Source organism: Protopterus annectens, chromosome 15.part0, assembly GCF_019279795.1.
Source record: "Protopterus annectens isolate FY-2018-M chromosome 15.part0, PAN1.0, whole genome shotgun sequence".
Taxonomy (NCBI): Eukaryota; Metazoa; Chordata; order Ceratodontiformes; family Protopteridae; genus Protopterus; species Protopterus annectens.
In genome coordinates, this window is record NC_056749.1 from 245,392,395 (window position 1) to 245,416,199 (window position 23,805).

Genomic DNA, 23,805 nt, shown 5'->3' on the forward strand with positions numbered 1-23,805 from the left:
AAAGACCCAGTTATCTGCAAGAAAAATTCTGCAGGCTTTGGGCTTCATGGCATCCTGCATTCTGCTAATTCCATATGCAAGACTGCATATGAGGAAACTTCAGTGGTATCTAAAAAGTGTTTGGACTCAACATTGCCACAGCCTGGAAACAATAAATACCCTCATTCCCTGCCTGCAACAGGAGTTTCGATGGTGGGCAAAAGCCTGTCACTACAACACGGGACAGCTATTCACCTTACACATGATCCGAAAGTCAAATGCATCTACATATCAATCAAAAAGAGATGCTAGCAGTTCAAAATGCCCTGACAGCCTTCAAGGATCTACTTCATCCAGGACAGCTACTGATAAAGACGGGCAATACCACAGTCATGTGGTACATAAACAAGCAAGGGGGCACACATTCCTACCCCCTCTGCAGACTAGCCATGAACTTGTGGGACACAGCATTGATTTACCAAGTACATCTGCAAGCACAATTCCTGCCAGGAAGGATAAATACTCTGGCAGACGAACTAAGCAGAAACCTAATGGATCCCCACGAGTGGAAATTGGATCCACAAGTCTTCAGCATGATAACAAGGAACTGGGGATGCCCGGACATAGACCTATTTGCCTCCCCTCACAATTGCCAACTACAAAGATTCTGCACAAGGACTTATCACAAGCAAGCATGGAAAGTGAATGCTGTATCTTTCAGCTGGAAAAACCTAACAGTATATGCCTTTCCTCCTCTGCCTCTCCTCCCCAAGGTACTCCTCAAGGTCAGACAAGAGCAGCCAAAAATGATACTGATTGCCCCAGACTGGCCCCGCCAGCACTGGTACCCTATCCTAAAGAGCTTGTCTCAATGCCCAGCTTGGACATTACCTCATATTTCTTACTTACTGACCCAACAATGCAGTCAGATACAGCACAGCCATCTCAGGACCTTAAACCTGGCAGCATGGCGGATAATGTAGCCATTCAAGACACGCGTCTTTCTAAAGCAGTCATGGATGTTATTTTGGAGGCCAGGAGGCTTAGCACCAAAAAATCTTATGCAGAAAAATGGAAGAGATTCTGTGCTTGGAACCAGGCACAAGGTATTGACACGATTGTTCCAAATATTCCTCAGATTTTGCAATACTTAACTGAGATGCTGGATAAAGGCCTTTCCTTTTCATCAATTAAAATTCCTGCCTCTGCCATTTCAGCTCATTATAATACAGAACCACCTATTTTTTCTCATCCATTACTAAGGCAGTACCTCAGAGGGGCCAAAAACATAAGACCCCCAAAGAGAGCACAAATACCAGCATGAGACCTCAACTATGTCTTGGAAAAACTTACACTGCCTCCGTTTGAGCCAACATCTGCAGCTGATATAAAATTCTTATCCTGGAAAACAGCTTTGCTCCTAGCAATAACCTCCGCTAGATGAGTCTCAGAGTTACAGGTACTCATGGCTGTGGAACCTTTTATCATTTTCCATCCTGACAGGGTTTCTCTGAGGACAAACCCTACATTTTTGCCTAAGGTAGTGACCACTGTTGTCCTTGACCAAACAATTCACTTGCCTACCTTTTACCCGAACCCACAGAATAAGGGTGAGAGACTTCTGCATTCTTTGGACATTCACAGGCAGCTACACTTCTATTTGGACAGAACCAAAACTTTCAGAAAGACTGAACAAGTTCTAGTAGCATATGCTGCAGGATCACAAGGAAAGCCCATCTCAAAGCAGACTATTTCAAAGTGGATAGGCCACTGCATTCATTTCTGCTATTCACAGCATGGCAAATCAGTGCCTAAGGGCATTAGGCCACATTTCACCAGAGCAGCAGCCACTTCAGCAGCCTTCCTCAGAGGAGTACCAACCAAAGACGTCTTAGAGGCTGCAACTTGGGAGTTCAGTGCATACTTTTACAAAGCACTATCACTTACCTCTCTACTCTAAATCCAGGGCGGGCTTTGCTACTGCAGTTCTGCAGGGCCTGATAGCCTCTCCTAATCCTATTTAGCACCAGCCTCCCAACCATAGCTTTGGGATTCAACCCAATTGTAATGACTGCAACAGTGAAACACGATGAACATAGTACAGTTGTGTACCTACCATAAATGTAGATGTTCGAGTATATTCACTGTTGCAGTCCAGGTTACCCTCCCACCATCCCCCTTTTCCTTGCTGGGACTTATCTGTACTTCTGTATTCTATACAACCTATGTGGTGTATTTGCTTGTAGATGAAGGAAAAGTTGTTTTTTGGTTATGCATGCTTATTGGCATTAGTGAACCTACCATTTTAGGGGCACCTGACATCTGGGGCAAGAAAAACTGAAGAAAATGGCATCGGCTGCATCTTCTATACCTCTGGCGCACTGACGTCAGGGAGGAGGTGACAGCAACCGACGCCGGACCTAGACTTTGGAACTCAGGCCGACTGCGGGTAGCCTGCCAGCAAGATAACCCAGTTGTAATGACTGCAACAGTGAATACACTCGAACATCTACATTTATGGTAGGTACACAACTATACTTTATGCTACGTGTTTTACAGAAAATGTAATTTACCTTGCTGTGTGGCTTGTGATCATTTTTATATAGGAAAGAGAAATCAGAGGCTTAAGGAACGTATTAGTTTTCACCTTTCTGATATTCATAGGGGTGGGTACACTAATGCCCTATACAAACATATTTCAGAAAAAGGTTTGCATCATAAGTTTAAGTTCAGGGTTCTTCTGAAAGTAATTCCTGATATAAGAGGAGGTAACTTAGAAAAAACAGAACTGTTGGAGTATAAATGGAGAAATTATTTTAGAGTGGATGTGTTACCAGGACTTAACTTTCAACATAGTAGTAAACCAGTTTTAAAAGTTAGACACAATTATATATAAATTAATTTATAATTTTATATGTTTGGGTTGCGTGTATAAGTAAAATTTTTAAATAATAATTTTTTGTATAATTCTTTTGTTAATTATTGGCCAGCTATCTGCGTGTCATTTGATACCAGTTGTATATAAGTGGTTCTAATATAGTTTAGTGTTGAAGCATTGAAAAAGAGCTGGCCTCAAAAGCTTTGCATTTGAATTTTACTGCTTACTATAATAAATTCATTGTGGTGCATATGGTGTGTTAGTGATATACATTCTTGGATTTCAGTGGCTATTTTATCCTGGACACTTTGGCTTGTTCGAGGTGTTGGATTTACTTAGCATAACTTAAATGCACATACATTTTACATCTGTGTCAATGCCACTTTATAGGTAATTTACAGATTTCCTTGAGTTTCACTGTTGCAGTATTCCTTACAATAGGGATTCCCTGTCATGGGTGGCCCAACGTCCGGCCAGTATGCCAAAGCCTTTAGTTTGCCAAGGGTATGGCATATGTCACACATATGCTTCCTGCATACAGTGTAGGGCGTAAAGGTGATGTCCAGATGTACCATCCTCAGAATTTCTTTGCTGCCAGCCTGAATGCCATCTTCGATCGTCTGTCTGAACACTCGCTTTGTTTGCTGGTTCACCAAGTCATTTTCAGATAAGTGACTCATTGGAGCTTTGTTATCTTTTTTCCTTTGTTTTTGTTGCTTGTGGTGTTCATGTCATCCAGAAAGGATGCCAGTGCAGGAGATAGATTCACCATAAAGATCATCATGAGCAGTGTTTATTTTGTCTAGTAGCTTCTCACAACCGTATGTCCTATTCGGTTTGCCAGGCTTTTGTTCCAAAGACTCTGCATAGTCAGCTTTCCTCTCTGGCCATATATTTAGAAAATCAACTTCTTAAGCTTCTAGCAAAAGACGCCATGGTGGAACTTCCCACTCCGAGGGTTAGCCATCCACGAAGAAGAAGTCCAAGAAAGCTAGGTCTGATTCTTCAGCTGTGCCACCTCCGCCAGGCATCTCTCTTGAGGCTACTGAAAACCCAGAAGATTGCCCAGCTCCTTTGTTGGATTCCTCTGCCACGACCGCTTTAGAAGCCAGCATGGATCTGGCTTCACACACGCCCTGGAGGCCTAGCAAATGTCCGCTTCAGATGTTCAAGGGAAACCACGGGTGATTATCACGAAAGGGCCTAGGGGGTGTTCTTCAGATTTCGGTGATGGAGGAGGTACTGACTACCATTATAGAGTGTTGTATGGGGATCTGAGCCTTCTAAGTTTTAAAAGGCTGACATCCCTTTAAAGAAGAAACAAAAAAATTAAACCTGTTTCTCCTGCTCCTAAGGACCCTCGGAGTGAATGGCAGAATTTCACTCAAGGATTGTTTAATGCCTTTATGGCTTTGAAGCCTCCTGAAGGAGTGTCTGTCCCAGCTCCCCTTTGGTCTTCTACTCCTCTTAAAAAGCCAGGGGAGCAAGATTCCTCTAAGTAGGTGAAGGATTTGGATGAGGAATCCCCCATGCCTCTTCTGCCCAGATTCCTTCTCCCTTAGACTGTGGTTATGAGGAGGAGGAGTCCACTAGTCCTGACTCTCCTTTTGAGGAGATTTCCTGTGGGGAAACAATTTCCAGAATGATGGAATTTTCCAAATGGGATTGCTCCCTAGTGTCTGAGACTCAGAAGAGGTATTATGAGCTTCTGCAAATGGCCTCTGCTAGACCTTTTGCTGTTCCTCCTGTTCTGGCTGCCTTGTTGGACACCTTTTCTACAGCATATCAAGGCTTCTGATTCCCAATCTCCTGCTCTCAAAAAACCTGAGAGGTTTTATAAGGTCACGAATACTGAAAAAAAAAAAACACCAAAAATAAGGTAGAGCTGATAGGTATCCTTTACTGCAAAGATCTGGTACCTCGGCTGTTTGCCTTCAATACCTATCAGCTCTACCCTGTTCTTGTTTTTTTTTTTATTTTAGGTTTTATAAGGTGCCTGATGGTTGTAAGTTTCTTTATATAAGTGCCCATCTGTTAAGCCTTCTGTGGTGCCTATGGCATCTGACAAGCCTTCAAAGTTACTGCCTTTACAAAGTTACTTCCTTCTGATAAAGACAGTAGAACTATGAAAAGACTGGGTAATAAGGCATATAGATTGGATATGCTTGCTTTTAGGGCTGTCAGTTATCAGACCCATATAACAGGATATATTTTAGCTCTTCTGTCTCATGCCTGTCAGGTTATTTCTGACCTTCCTGTCTCTGAGGGGAAGACTTCTGCTCTCTTCTTGTTAGGAACATATTTTCAGGTGGCTCGCCATTCTATTAAATGCAGTTATGATGCAGCAGATTCTTATTCTAGGGCTGCTGCTTTTGTTTCTGTGCTGAGGAGAGATTCCTGGCTTTGGTTTCAACATTTACCTAATGATATTAAGACTAAGTTGATGGATGCTCCTCTGATTAGCAAGCATTTGTTTGTCACTGCTGCTGCAGAGTTATTTAACTCCTTACAGGAAAAGGGTAAGGTTTTACAAGACCTAAAACATATCTGTTTCCCCTATACCTAAATCGAATGGAGTTATTCTAATAAGCCAACCTTTGTTTGTGGACAGTCTCACCCTCTCCCCCCAAAGGTAAGAAGAGTGGTAGTATGGCTCCTCTTGCTAAGGCTACCCAAACTCCTCTAGCTCAGAAATCTCATTTTCCTGACAAACCAGGTGTTGCCTGACTATCCTGTTCTTCTCAGCCACATTCCTCTTTCTCTTCATCTTTCCCTGTTCCTTCCTGTTTGGTTAAAAATTACTCAAGATTGCTGGGTTCTTTCCATCATTCACCAAGGGTATTACATGGGCGGAAAATATGTTCCCCCTTTCATGGGCATTCCTCAGACCCCCTCAAGAACAATTAGCCTTTTTTTCCAGAGGTGTTTCAGGATCTCTTGACTCAGGGAACTATTCAGGAAGTTACAGTTTCTCAAAGAGGGAAGGGGTTTTATTCCAGAATGTTCTTGGTCCCTTGGCTGTTCCTCCTGTACATTTTTTATTGGATAATGTCTTTGAAGACATTGCTTTAAACCCTGATTCTGTACCCCCCTGCTCCTATGAAGCCAGACAGGTTTTACAAAGTGCTTAAATCTCACAAACACCTCTACAATAACCCTAAAGATGACCCTGCTGTAGTCTCCACTGAATACACAAAAGGTGTACTTAAGGGACAAGACATCTCCTGTCTAATGACATGGAAAGTAGATTATTAGACATATTTTGGAAAAGCTTAAACCTCTGCCACCATGACAACGAGAGCTTTGAATTGTCAATTCCCTGTGCTAAAGTACCTTGAATCTCTCCAAGACAAAATGCTACCTAAGGTAGACTGTATTGCGGATGGAACCTTAACCAAGGAAATCCAGGAGATAGCCAGAGAAGCTTTACAGGTTTCCAGACACTCCCTAAAATGTGTCTGATGCCTCACATGCTTCTTATAGAGAGGCTGCCATAGTTTCTGTCATCTGCAGACATGCATGGCTCAGGACCCAGCCCGTATCAGACAAGGTAAAGACTATACTACTGGATGATCCTTTGGACAAGGAATTAGTATTTGTCCTCTAGCTGAACAAGTTTTTCAGAAGTTGGATAAAAAAAAATGAAAGCAAATTTAAAACTGTGAAATAATGTAACTGTGTCCCACCCCACTGTACAGTTGGAATTATCCTTCTAAACCTTCCCTTTTTCCACCTAGACAAGAAAAGGGGAGACCTTCCCATGGGAAAAGATCAAGATGATCTAGGAAATGCCAAGCAGAACAGTTACACAAAACAGGGGCTCCATTGAGCTCACCCAGCACTGCGTCATACCTCTCCCTCCCTTACCCCTTTTCTTCCCATCCTCCTCTCCTAGCTTCTGGCAGGAAGACTGTCCTTCTTCCTAAACCATTGGAGATCCATCACCAGGGAACAGTGGGACCTCAGCATCATAGAAAAAGAGTACTGTAAGTTTAGAGAAATGCCACCCTTCTTGGGCATTGCAAAGGCACCAAAAGATCAAGAAAGCATATTACCACATGTCATTAGATAGCTACTTCACCAAGGATACATTGTCTGTCTGTCCAGTACAAAAGGCTTCTACTCAAGAATAATTCCAAGAAAAGAGGGCACCTGGGGGCCCATCTTGGACTTCTCAAAACTGAACAGGTTCCCCAACAAGATCTTCCAGAATGTTCTTTTGGTCACCTTAGACCTGAAAGATGATCATCTCCATGTCCCCGTAGCAGTCAAAGAAAGTACCTATGATTTGTAGCAACAGGCTCCCACTTCTGTTTTGTGCTTACCATTTGGGCTATCGACTGCTCCCAGAATTTTCACAGAATGTCTAGCTCCACAGATAGCACGTTGCAAAAAAGTAGGGGTTCAGATTTAGCCATACTTAGATGACTGTCTCACTCAGGGAAGATTCACATCAGAGACCCTAGATGCCTTACTGATCACCATAGTCTGTTTTCAGAAGGTAAGTGTCACCTCTTCCAAAATCCCAAACTCTCCCTCGAATGAGGAACCTCTTTGTGGGAGCCCTCATATACTTGGTTCAACAGAAAGCCTTCCTTACCCAAGACAGATTTCTTTCTTGACAAGGCTGTCTTACTGGTCTGCTTCCAAATTAGCTAGTCACTGCAAGAAAGTTCCTGAGGATGCTGGGGTACATGGCATCCAGGATTCTCATGCCCCCTTTTGCAAAGTTACACATGAGGAAACTCCAGTGGTTTCTGAAAAAAAAGTTTGGGGACAGCATTCTCAGCTCCTGGAAACCCTACTGTCTCTCCTTCCTTACCTGAAAAAGGAACTCCCATGGTGGAAGAACAGTATACAGAGGGACCTAGTGGCAAATTTCACCTTAACCATAAGTAGACAAGATCATCACCACATATAGTTCAGACATAGCCCGGGGAGCCGACTTAAGTTCCCTAAAAGTACTGGGCATCTGCCAGTCCAGACAGACAACACCATAGTGATGTGGTACATAAACAAGGGGAACTTTGTCTTACCCTCTGTGCAGCCTCTTATGTTCTTGGCCAGAACAATACCCTGGCTGATTGTCTGAGCAGGAACATTGTCTGAGCAGGAACATTCTGGATCCCAGCAAATGCATGCTGAAGAGAGAAAGGTATTCCTTGATCTAACTTTACAGTGAGGGACCTCACTCACACCTGTTTGCCTCTCAGCATGGCAAGCCACGGAAGAAGTTCTACTCCAGAACAAAACAGACCAGAGCTTTTCCCCTTCACATGGGCAGACTGGTTCCTGTATGCATCCCCCCCCTTATCCCTGATCCCCAGAATACTGACAAAAATCATGGTGGACAGACACAGCGTGATCCTAGTGGCCCCCTTCTGGCTGAGGCAACACTGGTTCTCCCTCCTTACAGTCAGCAAGGGGAAATTCCACACCCGACCACAGGATGTAGATCTCCGCAGCCAAGCCCAGGGATATGTCTTCCACGCCCACCCTCAGATTAACTGCCTGGAGGGATTGGGTTTTGACACCAATGACTGCATCATATCCCAAGGGTGTGCTCTCCATTCTAAGGGAAGCAAGGAAGCCCAGTATTAGGAAGTTATACCTACCAAAATGAAAATTATTTTCTACTGGATGTCACAGCAATGACACTAACCTGCTCAGACAGGCATCAACTCAGTTTTGCAGTACCTGTCAGGCCTCTTTAGACAAGGACTTTCCTATTCGGTATTAAGGTACTTGCATCTGCAATATCAGCTTGCCTACACCATTGCTCCCCATATCTTTTCGCACTCTCACATGAAACATTTTCTAAAAGGGGTGATTCAGTTGAGACCATCCAGAATGAGCTCTATTCCAGAATGGGATCTAAATTGTATGCTAGAAAAACTAACATTGTCCCCCTTTTGATTAGAAAAACTAAACATGTCCCCCTTTTGAACCTGCTGCAACTGCCTGTCTAAAGATGCCCACCTGGAAGACTTGCCTTTTTTATAGCTATTACATCAGCTAGGACAGTTTTTGAATTACAAGCCATCGTGTAGAAAACTTTTCACTGTTTTTCCACAGGGATACACCCACACACCCTCAGAAAAAAAAACATAATTTATGCCTTAGGTGGTATCAGAACTTACTTTAAATCAAACTGTCCACCTACCAGTCTTTTACCAAAAGCCATAGAACATGGCAGAGCAAGTTTGATCCATAGCTTACTTAGTTATCTAATTGACTCTGGATAGTCATGTAAGGGAGTTCTGCACCAAGCTGTGTACATTGCATCTTTTTCCCTTTCAAATTGCCCCAGGGAAAATGAACATGGTACTGTGAGCAGCATTGTACATCAACGGGGATAGGTGTATTTCAGAAGCAAAACCTGCATGATCTTTATTTTTTTAATTTATTTAATTTTATCTACCAGTACAGCAGCAAGCTGATTCAGAAGGCTTTGCATTTTTTTTAACATTTACTAAAGTTATGTGAAGAATGTATTTTAGAGACGAACAGTAAAGGGTAAAAGTGTGGGGTGCTTGAATTTGATTTTGGTTCTTTTTGTTCATATGGTGCAACAGTAACAGTGTTATGGTACATTAATACTTCTCTGATAAAAGGCAAAAATGAAAGCAAAAATAATAACTTTGCACTTCTTTCTTTTAGCGATGAATATTTTAGAATGAAACTGCAATGGAAATCAGTTAGTGAAGAACAAGAGAAAAGAAATTCCAAATTAAAGGATTACAAAAGCCTTATAGGTAGGTGTTTTGTTCTATTAACTGGCATATTTGTGAGTGTTTGGTACCTCTTCTGTAAAAATGTAACATTTTAATTCCTTATCCTCTTTCTAAAAGGGATGGATGTATCTTGTATGTATGTATGTATGTAACTGAGGGTAATGCTACTCAATGCTAGAAGTCTAAATCTCAGAATGCACTCACTCAAGGCACTCCTTAAAATGGAGAACATCGATATATGTGCAGTGACTGAGACATGGTTTAAGGCTCTAGGGAGCACCCCTGTATTACCAGACTATAACTCATACCACACTTTTCAGCCACCTAACCTGGACCAGAACACCAAAGGCGGAGGAGTGTCCATATTCATTAAGGATATCCACACATCCAGGCTAGTTGCACAGCATAAAGCATTCCGAGGTTATCCAAGTGCAACTAACTCTGGGCAAAACTGAAATCCAAATTGTAGCTTGCTACAGATCCCCCACCATGCCCCAGGATTCCCATTCCTCTTTTCTTGATACACTGAAAAATATTAGGGTTCAACGAAACACCCTACAAATGGGCGATTTCAACTACCACACCATTAACTGGGAAAACTACTCGTGCCAACTCCTTCGCTCAACGCTTTCTGGAATTCATACATTTGAATGCCCTGGATCAACTTATCCACACCCCCACCAGGGGCAACAATATCCTAGACTTGGTCATTACCAGCATGAGTGACTGGTGTTCCACACCTAAAATCAACTCCTCGTTGGTCAGATCCGACCATAAGCTAATCACCCTAGATATCTGCATCCTGCCCCCACCCACCATTAAGGAAACCACAGTAAAAAATTTCTCCAAAGCCAACTTCATGCTTCTTAAGACAGAAGTGGTGAACTTCATGACACCCATGCAGATGGACAATACAGTTACGACTGCTGAATCCTACACAAGTGCACTGTATAAGCACTTACATGAGTGCATGGATTGTGCTATACCAAACAGAACCAAGACGCTATCCTCCAAAAAAAGGAAGTCAATCTGGCAGTCCCCTGCCATAAAAAAACTCTACAACAGAAGGAAGAAACTGTTGCAAAAGAGTAAAATCCCATGAGTGGAGGAGCTGCCTGGTCAGCCTCAGTAAGAAGCTAAGATCCTTTATAAGATACTCTAAAGCTAGCTACAAAAACAAAATGGCCACTGATTCTAAGGCCAACCACAAAGCATTCTATAGCTATGTCAAGAATCTCAATGGCAACACCCAGATCTGCTCTGAGTTACAGCACAAGGGCACGAAAATTACAGAACCAACAGATATTGCCAACATACTGGCAGTTAGGTTCAGTGCTAACTTTACCCCCCTCTCACCCCTAAAGGGCACATATTTATACAGGAAGAATGCAAAGTCCCTGTAATCACATCTATGCAGTAAAAGCTGCACTATCTAAAACCAAAAACACAGCATCCATGGGGACCAGACAAACATCCCAGGCTGCGTTTTACACGAACTTCAGAACGAACTGGCTCCCCACCTAAGCACCATGTTCAATCGTAGTCTCACATCAGGCTTTGTGCCCACTGAATGGCCCACAGCAACAATTATCCCTCTCCACAAAGGGGGAGCCACCACTGATCCTGGGAACTATCACTTTATTAGCCTGATGAGCCCGGTCTGCAAGGCCATGGAACGTATCATCATGGAACTCATAAACAAAGACATTGGTAACCTCCAAACGCTGGACCCCACCCAGTTCAGGTTTGTGAAAGGCAGATCATGCCTTGTGAACCTGATCGACTTCTTTGAGGCAGTCACCAAAGCCACAGATGAGGGTAAGGTGGTTCACACAGCCTATCTTGACCTCGCCAAGGCTTTCGACACCTCCATTCTGGAATTATAGATAAACTCCCTAAACTAGGTTTAAATCCCTACGTCACAAGATGGGTTGCCAAGTGGCTCACTGACAGAACCCACACTGTAAAAGTTGCAGACTCCAAATCAGACTTCAAACCAGTGACAAGTGGAGTACCACAGTGTTCAGTCCTGGGACCTCCCCTGTTTGGTATCTACTTCTCTGAAGTGCAGGTTAACACAGAAGGCCTCTGGCTAAGTTCGCAGATGACTGCAAACTAGGAGCTATAGTCGAGTCCCCCAAATGATGTGGACATCCTACAGAAGGGCCTCACTGAGACAGATGCCTGGTGTCAGAGGCATGGCCTCAAGCTCAATGCCAAAAAGTGCATTGTCATCCCCTTTGGTAAAAACTCTGTGCCCATGAACTACCACATAAACGGCAGTCTACTTAATGCCAAATGTGTGATGAGAGACCTTGGGGCCCAGGTGGACAGTAGTCTCTCCTTTGATAATCGCATCGCCACAGTAGTCAGGAAATCCTTCTGTGTGGCACACTTCATCACAAAAGGGTTCTCATCTAGGAAAAAAAGAGGTTATTGTTCCCCTCTGCTCGGCATTCATTCGACCCATTATAGAGTACAATGCCCCTTTTGGAATGTACCTCACAAGACATCTGCAGCAGCAGCTGGAAAGTCCACAGAAGTACCTCACAAAGAGGATTACTGGCCTCAAACAGGTGCCCTACACTGATCGTCTCAAAAAACTCCAGCTTTACTCTGTAGCATACTGCCTACTCCGAGGAGATCTCTGCCTAACATATAAAGCTATGTTAAACCCAGAGCTGTTGGACATGCTACACCTTAAGAAATCCCAATCCCTCCAAGCTACACACTCTAGGGACTTAAGCCATGTCACCACAATAAACAAGACATGCTGGGGGATAGATTCCTGTCACAGAGACTTCCTATAGTCTGGAACAAGCTACCCATCTATGTCAAGCAAAGTTCCTCATTAGCACTCTTCAAGAAAAATCTTGATAAGTGGATGGGAAGTAGGAAATTCACCCTGGGGATCACTCCTGTGGCTCTGCTCGACAGGGGCACAGGAAATTAACTTTCTTGGGTGGCGTAAGCCAGAGAACCTTGTTGGCTAGGCTGACTTAGGCCCTTGAGCTGATAGCCTAGTACCTACCTATGAAACTATGACCCTCTCCTGCTGAGCTGCTTAGTTCATTCCTTCTCCATAACTGTTTTTATCAGTCTGTGACACATAAAACTGACAAGAAAGTATTCATTTCTTTGATGTTTAGCTTTTTATTCTGTTTGAAGTGTTTTGTTGTACCTTAAATAGTAGTTTACAGATCTGTCTTTGAGGTAGACTGTTGTAATGAGATTTTAGCACAGTCTTTCCCTTTCCCTTTGAATTTTATTCAGTTTTCTCTCCCAGCACCAGTATATTGTTGTTGCAAGTTTAATATCAGTATTGTGCTAGAACAACCTTTATATTGGTGGCAAATGCCATTGTATATAAAAGAAGTTTTTATTCTGCTTTCTTTACTAATTATTGCATATGGCAGTGGCTTGGCAGTAATACCAGACTATCTTTTTGTTGTTTGTTTTAAGAAATAATTACTGGAACAATACATTGTAACATGAGGCTAGACCCTAGAGGTGTGAACATTGGCTCTAGGCAATTGTTACTGTTGATGGGGACAACCTAATCCCATTTGCAAAAAGGGTGTTATAGACAAATTGATTTGGGTTATATTCTTTTGAATTATGTCATTTTCATCCCAAAATCTACAAAAAAGTAGCTTTTTCCTTCTCTGATGATACCAACCCAGATTTTGCACCGACATGCATTAATATAAAAAGGACCATAATTCTTTCACCGAATGATTTTGTGCATATTCTCTTCAGATCTTCTTACTGTTTTTCAATTATGCGCACCTTTCAAATTACTGTAGTGAATTTCGACTACACAGTGCAATTGCTTTTTCGGCTTCAAAACATTATTTTAATATTGTTTTCATTGTGGATGCTTCTGGTAATGATGGCGATGACTAAATATGTAAACCCATGTTGCTGTGGTAGACAGCCCACACCAGAAAATGAACTCAGTGCCTTTTTGTTTAGGTATTTTTTTTACAAGATCAATAAGATATTTAATCCTGCTATTGACTGCGGTGGTGGTGCTGCGGTAGCGTTGTCGCCTCACAGTTAGACGTTGCCCGTTCGATTCTCAGAGCATCTTCTGTGTGGCGACATGTGTGAACGGGCGTTCCTTCTTTGAAGGTTGTGCATTAGGCCCGGCAAGCCAGCACGTAAAGCTCTACTGCCAATCATTAGCGGACAGGAGTTCCGCTGTGGCGACCCCTAACCAGGAAAAGCTGAAAGACACAACCAACACAACCAATTAAATTAACAAGACAAAAACCTTTGGCTTCACTTTTTGAGAGAAAATTATTTAAAATGCACAGAGAAGAAACCCTTTGGGAACTTTCCTTATTTTATAACTAAAATCTGTAGTACTTTTTTCTCATAATTCTAGCAGAAAGGGAAAATGCATGCATGGTATACAAATCCCGTGTGAGGATTCCCTTACAGCCTTTGTCGTTTGTCTGGATAAGTCACACAACGTTGGTCTGTGTGGCCTTTATCTTTACCCAGAAGAGAATTTACAGGTAACTTAATATCCTAAATCGCCTTTTAGAAAATCCACAGCTCAAAGCCCTCATTTGGCCTTCCATGACTGACTCTTCTTTGTCAGATGCTGCACCCCCCCGCGCACACACTTATGGCAAAAAAAAAACAGGAAATCCAGTAAAGAGGATACTGAAGGAAACCTTCCTTCAATCTTGCTTTCCCTGTCTGGGACTGATGAATCGTCATTGACAGTACTGGGGCCTTGGACCATCAGTCCAGTCTTCTCAATCCCCACTGGTGTTGCTCCACTGGAAGCTGCTGTGGGTCAGGGGTCAGGCACATCCACCAAGACTGGATGTCAGGCACTTGCTGAAAAAGGACAACACTTTTTTCTTTTGTCTAAAGCGATGGACAGTATACCTCAGCTGTTAGTAAGAGAGGAGGTAGCACGCTTACCTCACAGATATCTTGATATGTCCAAAAATATTAAACTGGACACTCTTAATCAAAAAAATGTGGGAAAAAATAAGTAACTCTTATCTTCTACTCCAACTAGTGGCAATGGGTCCCAAAATAAATGGTAAGTAGATATGCAAAGAGCTTTTTAGAGACTTTGTTTCTGCAGTCATCAGCATTACTTTCCTCTCATTCTGAGAGAAGGAGGTTCTCCCTCCCTTCTTCTGAGGAAGAACTTCCATCTGACTCAAAAGTGGAAGGGTTCGATTAAGCTGCTCAGGTTTCATTTTTCAGTCCATATGAGTCAGCATCTGAGGAGGATATATTTTCTGATTCTTCTTTCTTTTTCTTATTCTTCTCTTGAGTAGATTTCATTCTCTAATAGTATTTCCTAAATGGAAGACTTGCTGAAATGGAAAGGAATAGAGCTGTCAAAAATCCAGAAGAGGTATTATGACTTTCTCTGTCATCTCCCCCCACCCAGGCAATGCTACCTGTTCTTGCTGCTTTGGAAGATGCTTTCAATTCTGTATAAAGCCTGACAGACTATGTAAGTTGCCTGAGTTGCACAAATACCTCTACAGAAATCCTCTGGCAGATTCTGGTGTCATCTCTAAAGATAAAGATGGGGCATCTAAGCTCTTAGCTTCTTACAACATCATTCCAAGTGAGGATGATAGCAGGGCATTAGATAGATACAGCAAGAAGGGTCAGTACTTCTTCAGTCCTTGCCTTCAGAGCTGTAAATTTCCAAGCTCATATGGCCATATACCTCCTTGCTGTATTTTCAGACCTTCCAAAATCATTTCTAAGCTGCTTTACATTTTAAATCTGTGGCTAGCATACTTTTTTCCTGCATCTCAAGTCACAAAACGTACCAAAAACTGTTCTTATGATGCAGTTTTGAGATCTGCTGGCACAGGATCTGTAATACATAGATATGCCTGTTGTAGGTTGCAGAGTCTCCCTGCGAATGTGGAATCTCAGATTCTCAACTCCCTCCATGAGAAGGATGTCCTTCTTGATAGATCCTCTGCTGAGGTCTTAAAATGATTAGAAGAAAGGATCAAGTTAATGCAGGGAGAAAAATAGCTTTTTATTTAACCTGTCCCTAAATTTAGCAGAAACTATACTTCTAACCTGGGCCTTTCTTCAGAAGGCCTTTTAAACCAGGATAACAAAAATCAGGAAATTAACAATGCAAAAAGAAATGTCAAAAGGACACCAGGAAAAGGGGAAATGGTCCCCAGAGTGTTTCTGTAGTCAAAGAAGAGCACCTAACTAGTGAAGTACTATTTCCCTTCCATCATCTCTTCTTCCCACTTTGGCCAACTGAAATATCAAAGAAGAGTCCTGACTATTTAAGCACTCCCTCCCTTCCCTGTTCAGCCAACCTGTTAAAATAGCAGATAACCTGTCTCTTGTCCTCCTCTCTTGGAATTGAATAGCTGTGGATGTTTGTGTACTCATTAAGTTTTTCTCAGAAATACCAGCACAATGTGTTATAGAGCATATTTTTCTCTCCCAAATGGGAAATGTATTTTACTCCTGGAATTTTCTAGTACCCAAGAAAAAAGGCACTTTGAGAACCAGTATTGCATCTTTCAGTTATCAATTCCTTTATGAAAATTCAGAAGTTCAAAATGTTGACTCTGCAGTCTGTTACTTCTACTTCTGTCTTAGTTTTTTCTAGCAACTGTAGATCACAAGAATACATACCATCATATTTCAGTTGCTGAAGACTTCAGGCATTAAGATTTGTTGTGGCTGGATTACATATTCATTTTACTTCCTTACCCTATGAACTTTCCAAAGCTTGAGGGGTATTTACAAAATGCCTAGTTCTAGTAGTTGTCTTCTGCATGTCAACTTGGACAGTTGCCTCCTTACAGCAAATTCAGTTCAAGACAACAGTCATCATTATGCCAGCTAAGGGATATGTAGGAAGAGGATAAACAAAAGCTAACACAAAAACTGAGAACCTGGAAACTCTCATTCATGGATATGGATAGTAAGATACAAGCAGTACAATGTTTTAGTCCCTTTAATTTTATATAATGATCAGACATATTTTTTATCAACCAGAGAAGAAGTTGTGGACAATACTTAATAAAAAGTTGAAGGAATGTATCTGGGAGGGAAAGAGGGCAAGAGTTAAGTGGGATAAATTGATCCTTCCAATAAAACAATGTGATTTAGGATTATGTAATTTGAAGGTATATTTTAGAGCTACACAGTTAAGGCTAATATATATAACACAAGGAGAAGGTTATAATTCAAAATGGAAAGGAATTATGATGATGAAGTAGAGGGAAAGTTCAAGAAGGATACCCGAAAGTCTTGTATATCTAAGTGAAAATGGTTTTCTATCTGATATCAGAGTAGAGGACATGACCCCTACTAAAAATCAAGGAGGGCTCTCTCAAGATTCTCCTGTTAACTGCCTTTTGGCCTAGACAACACTGATTCTGTCTTCTCATATACCTGGTCATGGTCAGTTATCAAAAACTTCCTAACAGAGTGGGCCTACTCACACAGGACAATAAATCTGTCATTCACCACAACATGCTGAACCTAAAATTTGACTGGTTGGATTGTAGGATCATGATCCCTTTTAGGCACTTCTTCAGAGAGGATTTGCAACACCTGTTAAAGGAGGATAGAAAAACTGTTACTACAAATAATAATTATGCAAAAGGACAAGGTTTTATCATTGGTGCTATGACAAAGACCAGAACCCATCCCAGACAGGGATACCATTGGGTCTGTAGTACCTGTGTGACTTGCTTATTTCTGGCCTGTCTTACATTTAAATTGGTGTACACATTTTGGACACTTCAGCTTGCCTGCCATTTGATCCCTCCCTTTCCTCCTCTTTCCAGGTGAAGCAATTCTTGAAAAGAGTGTTAAACATTAAACCACTTAAGAAAAAGCTAGCTCTGTCATGTGATGTTAATTTTCTTTTGGAGAAACCATCTCTGCCTCGTTTTGAACCTTCACCTACTACATCCCTAAAGTTCCTTACCTAGAAGGGAACTTTACTTATTGCTCAAATCTCAGAACGATGTGTAAATTGCAAGTCCTAATGTCTCTTCAGCACTTTTTGTTGTCTCATAATGCTACTGTGACTCTTAGTATAATTCTTCATTTATGCCTAAGGTGGTATCCTAGTTCACTTGGAATGTTGGCTCACCTTTCTATTTTCTTTCCCCAACCCAAAAACAGAGAAGAGATAAATGCTCCATTCAGCTGGAGTACTACTTGGACAAGACAAGAGATTTCAGACTGGTAGAATCATTTCTTATGACAGTAAGAAGAAAAGATAGCCGGTTTCCTGAAAATATCTAGATGGTTATCCCAGACTATTCAATTCTGCTATCCTCACCATGGAAGGAGCCCCCTCACATCAAATGTTAGGGCATACTCCATGAGAGATATGGCTACATCTAGGGCTTTTTGGAAAGGGGTGGGCTGTTGAACCCTTCTAGAAGTGGCAACATGGTTCTCGGTGCACACTTTCACTAAAACAACAAAATTGATTTGTTTTCCAGAACCAGAATGGGATTCGCCAGATCTATTCTTCATGGTCTTCTGAGTTCTAGTTCTGTATTCCTCCACCCTTTCAGTTTAAGCATTGGCAAATGTGCCCTATAGCTTTATGCTGTTGCAACCTAGTAGTGTTGTATAAGTAAAACTACCATAATGGTAGTTAGAATAGATCATTGTTGCAATACTAACACTGTCCATCCATCTCCCTTCTTATTTTTGCTTTTAGCTATCTTCTCTTACCCAGGGTAGAGGTTCTCCTTCCCCTATATCTGGCATATGTGTACAGAAGCAGATATTTCCGAACACATCTTATTTTCTGTTATAGACTTCCATAGTTGGAGGCAAGAAATTTCTGAATTTTGGCACCTGTGCATCCCATTTTATACTATCATGACTGTGTGCTTCAACAGATATACTGCCCTAAAGCTTTTGTATACTGGCTGAGCGTCCAACCCTTGGCAAGATGCATTCCATATAGCTTTATGATCTGTTTATTTACACAACTGCACTTTCTCTCTTCTCATGGAAATAGGCAGGGTTCAGTACCAGACTTTTTCTCTTGGTGGATTTGCTTACTGAGGTTGAGGGGTCACTAACTTAGCCTATCTACAGACCCTGAAGTGTGGATGACAGGTTTTTAATCTTTTAAGCACCAGTTATGTCAAGGCATGGTGCAGATTCTAGAGAGAGTAGGAAACTTAATACCCGAAAGTCTTGTATATCTAAGTGGAAATGGTTTTCTATCTGATATCAGAGTAGAGGACATGACCCCAGTACAAACAGAGACACCCTCAGTTCTTCAACATCTCTGAGTTGCTTAGGTCCAGCTAATCCTACACTTTGGTCATGGTACTTCTTTCAGCTTTTTATGCTTGTTTGCCACTGGATTCTCCTTCAATTTTAATCAGGTCAAAATCCATATCAAGGGAGTTTTCCACATTAGCCCTCCATAGGACTTAAACTGTTTGCTAGAAAAGTTAATTCTTCCTGCTTTTGAGCCAGTTACTAATTCTTCCTTGAAGTTTTTGACTTGGAAGCTACTGTGTTAGTAGCCCATAACCACAGCTGAAAGAGTCTGAGTTAGTTTCTTTTGTGTATTCCTTCTTTTTATTTCCCCACAAGGATTGAAAAAGTCTTCAAGCCAATCCTTTCATGCCTAAAGCACTTTCTGAATGAACTCTTAATCAATTTATTCAGCTTCCTGCTTTCTTTACAGACCTTCAAAACGAGGGAGAAGAAAGAATTCTTCATTCATTGGAGTTTCATAGACAACTCGTTTTACTTGGAAGAAAAAAAAAAGACCTGAGAAAATCTAACCAGTTGTTTGTGTCTTTTGCATGAATAAAATGGGCTTAACAGTGTCTAAACAAAGTATTTCAAGTTGCATCTGCAATGTAATTGTCCTCTTTTAAACAATTAATGGCAAGCAACTACCAGAGATCGTTAAAACCCTCTCTACCAGAGCAGTAAAATAGCTTTCATACAAGGGTTGACTCAAACATTTTCAAAACAGTCACTTGGTCCTCAGTCCGTGCCTTCACTAAACATTACACACTGGCTGTTCATTCTTGAGCAAGAACTGGATTTGCTAAGGTTGTTATTCATAGTAGGCGTGATCTACCCTTCACAAAGTGAGTTCTGTCTTTCTCCACCCAGTCTGATCAAGCTTTGGAAATCATCCCACATGTTGAGAATAGTACATCAGTATTGTACTGAAGAACATAGTACAGTTGTATAGTAAAGTTAGCATAATGGTAGATGTTCAGATTGCTTTACTTAAAACCACTCCATTCCCTGTAGGATTATATATTTCTACTTTTACCTTGTGGCTTTGTTGGGGTATTTCCAGCTTCTTTCTTTCCCCCCACACTAAAATTCTACATGTTCTCAAAATCCACCCTGCCTTTATTATCGTTTATCACAAAGATGCCACAGGGAGCTTCAAGCTGCAAAATTTCCAGCTGGAATTGCAGTGGTTTGTGCTGTATCCTTAGTTTGAACTGTTTAATATTTTTTTATCTCAGGGTTCTGACTTTTTCTTAGAAAGTTATTCCACTATCTAACTTACTGTTTATCATGGCAAAAAGCTCTTGAAGGGGTGTGGATGTGCATACCTCTTACATTAGCATGCTGGTGTGTGCCTAGGTCAGATGTACACTTTGCACAGGAAGTCTGGTTGGATGGGTGAGACCTTTGCAGGGAAAGTCCCAGATGATAAGAATGCTGTAATAGTGATCTATTTAAGTGTCTACCATTAGTGTAAGTTATCTACAGTTATTTTTTTTCCACTTGTATAGGTTCACAGGTGTGTAGTAGGCTAATGGTCCTGGAGCCTTTACAAGCCTAGCCCATAGGATTACCCTGACATCGTGCCACCCGTCCTTAATTCACAGTGCCTCTGTCGAGTAGAGCCATTGGAGTGATCCCCGGGGTGAATTTTCTATTTCCTACCCACTCATCAAGATCTCTGTTGAAGAGGTTCAGTGAGGTACTCTGACATATATGGGAAGTCTATTCCATAGCATGGGCAATCTTTGGGTTATGAACCTGTCCCTCCAGCTTGTTCTGTTGATTGTGGTAATGAGGTTGAGGTCTCTGGAGCATGTGGTGCAGAGGGATTGGGATTTCTTTAGATGTAGCATTTCTAACAGAGCTGGGTCAGACATGGATTTGTAAGTCAAGCAGAGATCGCCTCTAAGTAAGCGATGTGAGACAGAGAATAGTTGGAGTTTTTTGAATCTGTCCATATAGGACAAGTGTTTAAGGCCTAGGATCCTCTCTGTGAAGTACTTTTGTGGCCTCTCCAATTGTTGCATGTGTCTAGTGAGGTACATGCCAAATGAGCATTGTACTCAATGATTGGCCTAATGAAGGAAGAGTAGAGGGAGACAATGACTCTTTCTTCCTGGATCCAAAACCCTTAGTAATGAGATGTGCCACATAGAAGGACTTTCTGAGCACAGTGGCAATGTGGTGGTCAAAAGAGAGGTTGCTGTCAACCTGTGTTCCTAGATCTCTTATAACTCCTTCTGTGTTCAGTGGACTACCATCAGTGTGGTAATTCATGGGAACCAGGTTTTTCCCAAAGGGGATGATGACACATTTATTGGCATTGAGCTTAAGGCCATGGTTCTGACAACAGTCATTGGTCTCAGTGAGGCCTTTCTGTAGGACGTCAACATCACTTGGAGAGTTAATAATAGCTCCCAACTTGCAATTGTCTGTGAACTTTGTCAGCCAGAGTCCCTTCATGTTGGCTTGGACTTCAGAGAAATAGATACCAAACAGGAGAAGACCCAGGAGAAAACCCTGTGGGACTCCACTTGTGACAAGTCGGCAGTTTGACTTGGTGTCAGCTACTTTTACACTGTGGGTTCTGTCTATGAGCTAGTTTGCAACCCCCCCCAAGTAATATAGGGGTTAATGCCTAGTTTAGTGAGTTTTTATATTATTCCTGAGTGGGGAATGTTATCAAAGGCCTTGGCCAGATCAGGGTAGGCTGTATGAACCACCTTGCCTTCATCCACAGCTCTGGTGACTGACTCACAGAAGTCAACCAGGTTGAGCAGTCATGATCTAGCCTTCACAAAACCAAACTGTGTGGGATCTAGTTTGGAGATTTCCTATATCCTTATTTATTAGGTCCATGATGCTCCATTCCATAGCTTTGCATATCAGACTCGTCAGGCTAATGGAGCAATAGTTCTCAGGGTCTGTAGTCGCTCCTCCTTTGTGGAGAGGGATGACTACAGCTTTGTGCCATTCAGCTGGGACAAAGCCTGAGGTGAGGCTGTGATTGAACAGGACACGCAGGTGTGGTGCTAGTTTACTCTCTAGTTCATGTAGAACACAGCCAGGGATATTGTCAGGTCCCATAGAAGCTGTATTCTTGGCCTTGGACAGTGCTGTTTTAACTAGTGCAGCAGTAATACTGGGTGTCTGGCAATCTAGTGGTATTGTGATTGGTTCTTTGGTGAGGGAGAGAGGGGTAAAGCTGGCACTGAATCTGTCAGCCAAGTATATTGGCAATATCTGTTGGCTTGATATAGGAGGTACCACTGTGCAGTAGCTCAGAGCAAATCTGGGTATTGCCATGGAGATTCTTTACATAACTATAGAAGGCCTTGTGGTTGTCTTTACTATCTGCTGCAATTCTGTTTTCATAGCTAGCTTTAGAGGATTTGATGAGGGATCTCAACTTTTTGTTGAGGCTGATAAGGAAGTTTTTCCAGTCTTGGGAATTCACCTTATTCCGCATCAGATTCCTCCTTCTGTTGTAGAGTTTGTTTATTGCAGGGGACCACCAGATTGGCTTCCTTTTTTTAGAGGAAAGCATCTTGGTTCTGTTGAGTATGGCGAGAAGCATACATTTGTGTATGTGTTCGTACAGTGCAGTGGTGTAAGATTCGGCAGTCATGCAACTATTCTCCATTTGCATGGGTGCCGTGAAGTTAGCCACCTCTGTTGTTAGGAGCCCAAAGTTAGCTTTGGAGAAGTTTTTCATGGTGGTTACCTTTGCAGGGGGGGGGGAGTGTAGATTTCCAAGGTGATTAGTTTGTGGTCGGATCTAACCAGGGAGGAGTTGATGATTGTTGTAGAACAATGGTCGCCCATGTTAGTAATGACCAGGTCAAGGATGTTGCTACCTCTAGTAGAGGTAAGAACGAGCTGGTCCAGAACATTGGAATTAATGAAATCCAGGAAACTTTGGGCAATTGTATTGGTACATGAGTAGTTTGCCAAGTTAAGCCAGTACTGTGTTTTCTTTGTCTGGATAAGAAGACGTAAAAGACAAAAAATTAATTTCTTTCACGTTATGTCTGCAATATTTTACCCATCTGTGGAGCTTGAGAAATAACACAGATTTAAGTTTCCATAAGTAAGGTAGTATAGGATTGCTTTCTTTGTGTTAGTCGAAACATGCATGTTGACTGTTTTATCTGCATGAAAATTTAAAACTGTGGCTAATAAGCATTGCCACAAATAAACCAATCATTGATTTTATGTGGATGATCAGATAAGTTTAAGATTTCTTTATATTCATTTGATTTTTTTTTTTTTTATTTATTTGAACTGTTTTTTGTTCAGCATTTCAATAAGGCCAAATAGTTAATCAAGAATAAAGTGAGAATTATATTTGTATATCTTTTTATATATAGATATATATATATATATATATATATATATATATATATATATATATATATATAATCTATATATCTATCTATATCTATATATATATATATATATATATATAAAAGTATGTAATATACACGCGCGCACACACATATATGTATATACACTAGATATGCATATATATATATATATATATATATATATATATATATATATATATGTTCCTTCTTACTCCTACAGAGTAGTAGCAAACATTACTTAGCACAACTGTTCATTTACTTTATTCAGGCTTTTTCACAGAGCAAGTCAAAGTTACATATTATTGTGTATCGACTGTGTCTCTGTGATATATATACCCCAGAAACAGCCTATGATGAGAGAAGAAGAGGACCCCACCCTAGAAGAAGTAAGAATAGCACTAAGGAAAATGAAGTCAGAGAAAGCAGCAGGCTGAGATGAGGTCACAGCAGATATGATAAAGATGCTGGGTGAGATGGGGGAGAAATGGCTCCTGAGGGTACTCATAGCAGCATGGAGAGAATGGCGTATCCCAGATGACTGGAGAATAAGCATACTCATGCCACTTTA

The 23,805-nt window shown here is 41.5% G+C and overlaps 1 protein-coding gene across 1 annotated transcript in view; it reads left to right on the forward strand.

The window, feature by feature from the left end:
* The window catches only part of TBC1D15 (TBC1 domain family member 15), a 2,197,436-nt gene that overhangs the window by 1,096,641 nt on the left and 1,076,990 nt on the right, over positions 1 to 23,805 (forward strand). The window contains exon 11 of the mRNA XM_044057253.1: positions 9,518 to 9,612. Within this exon, the coding sequence (XP_043913188.1) occupies positions 9,518 to 9,612 (95 nt within the window). The remainder of the gene's footprint in view (positions 1 to 9,517; positions 9,613 to 23,805) is intronic.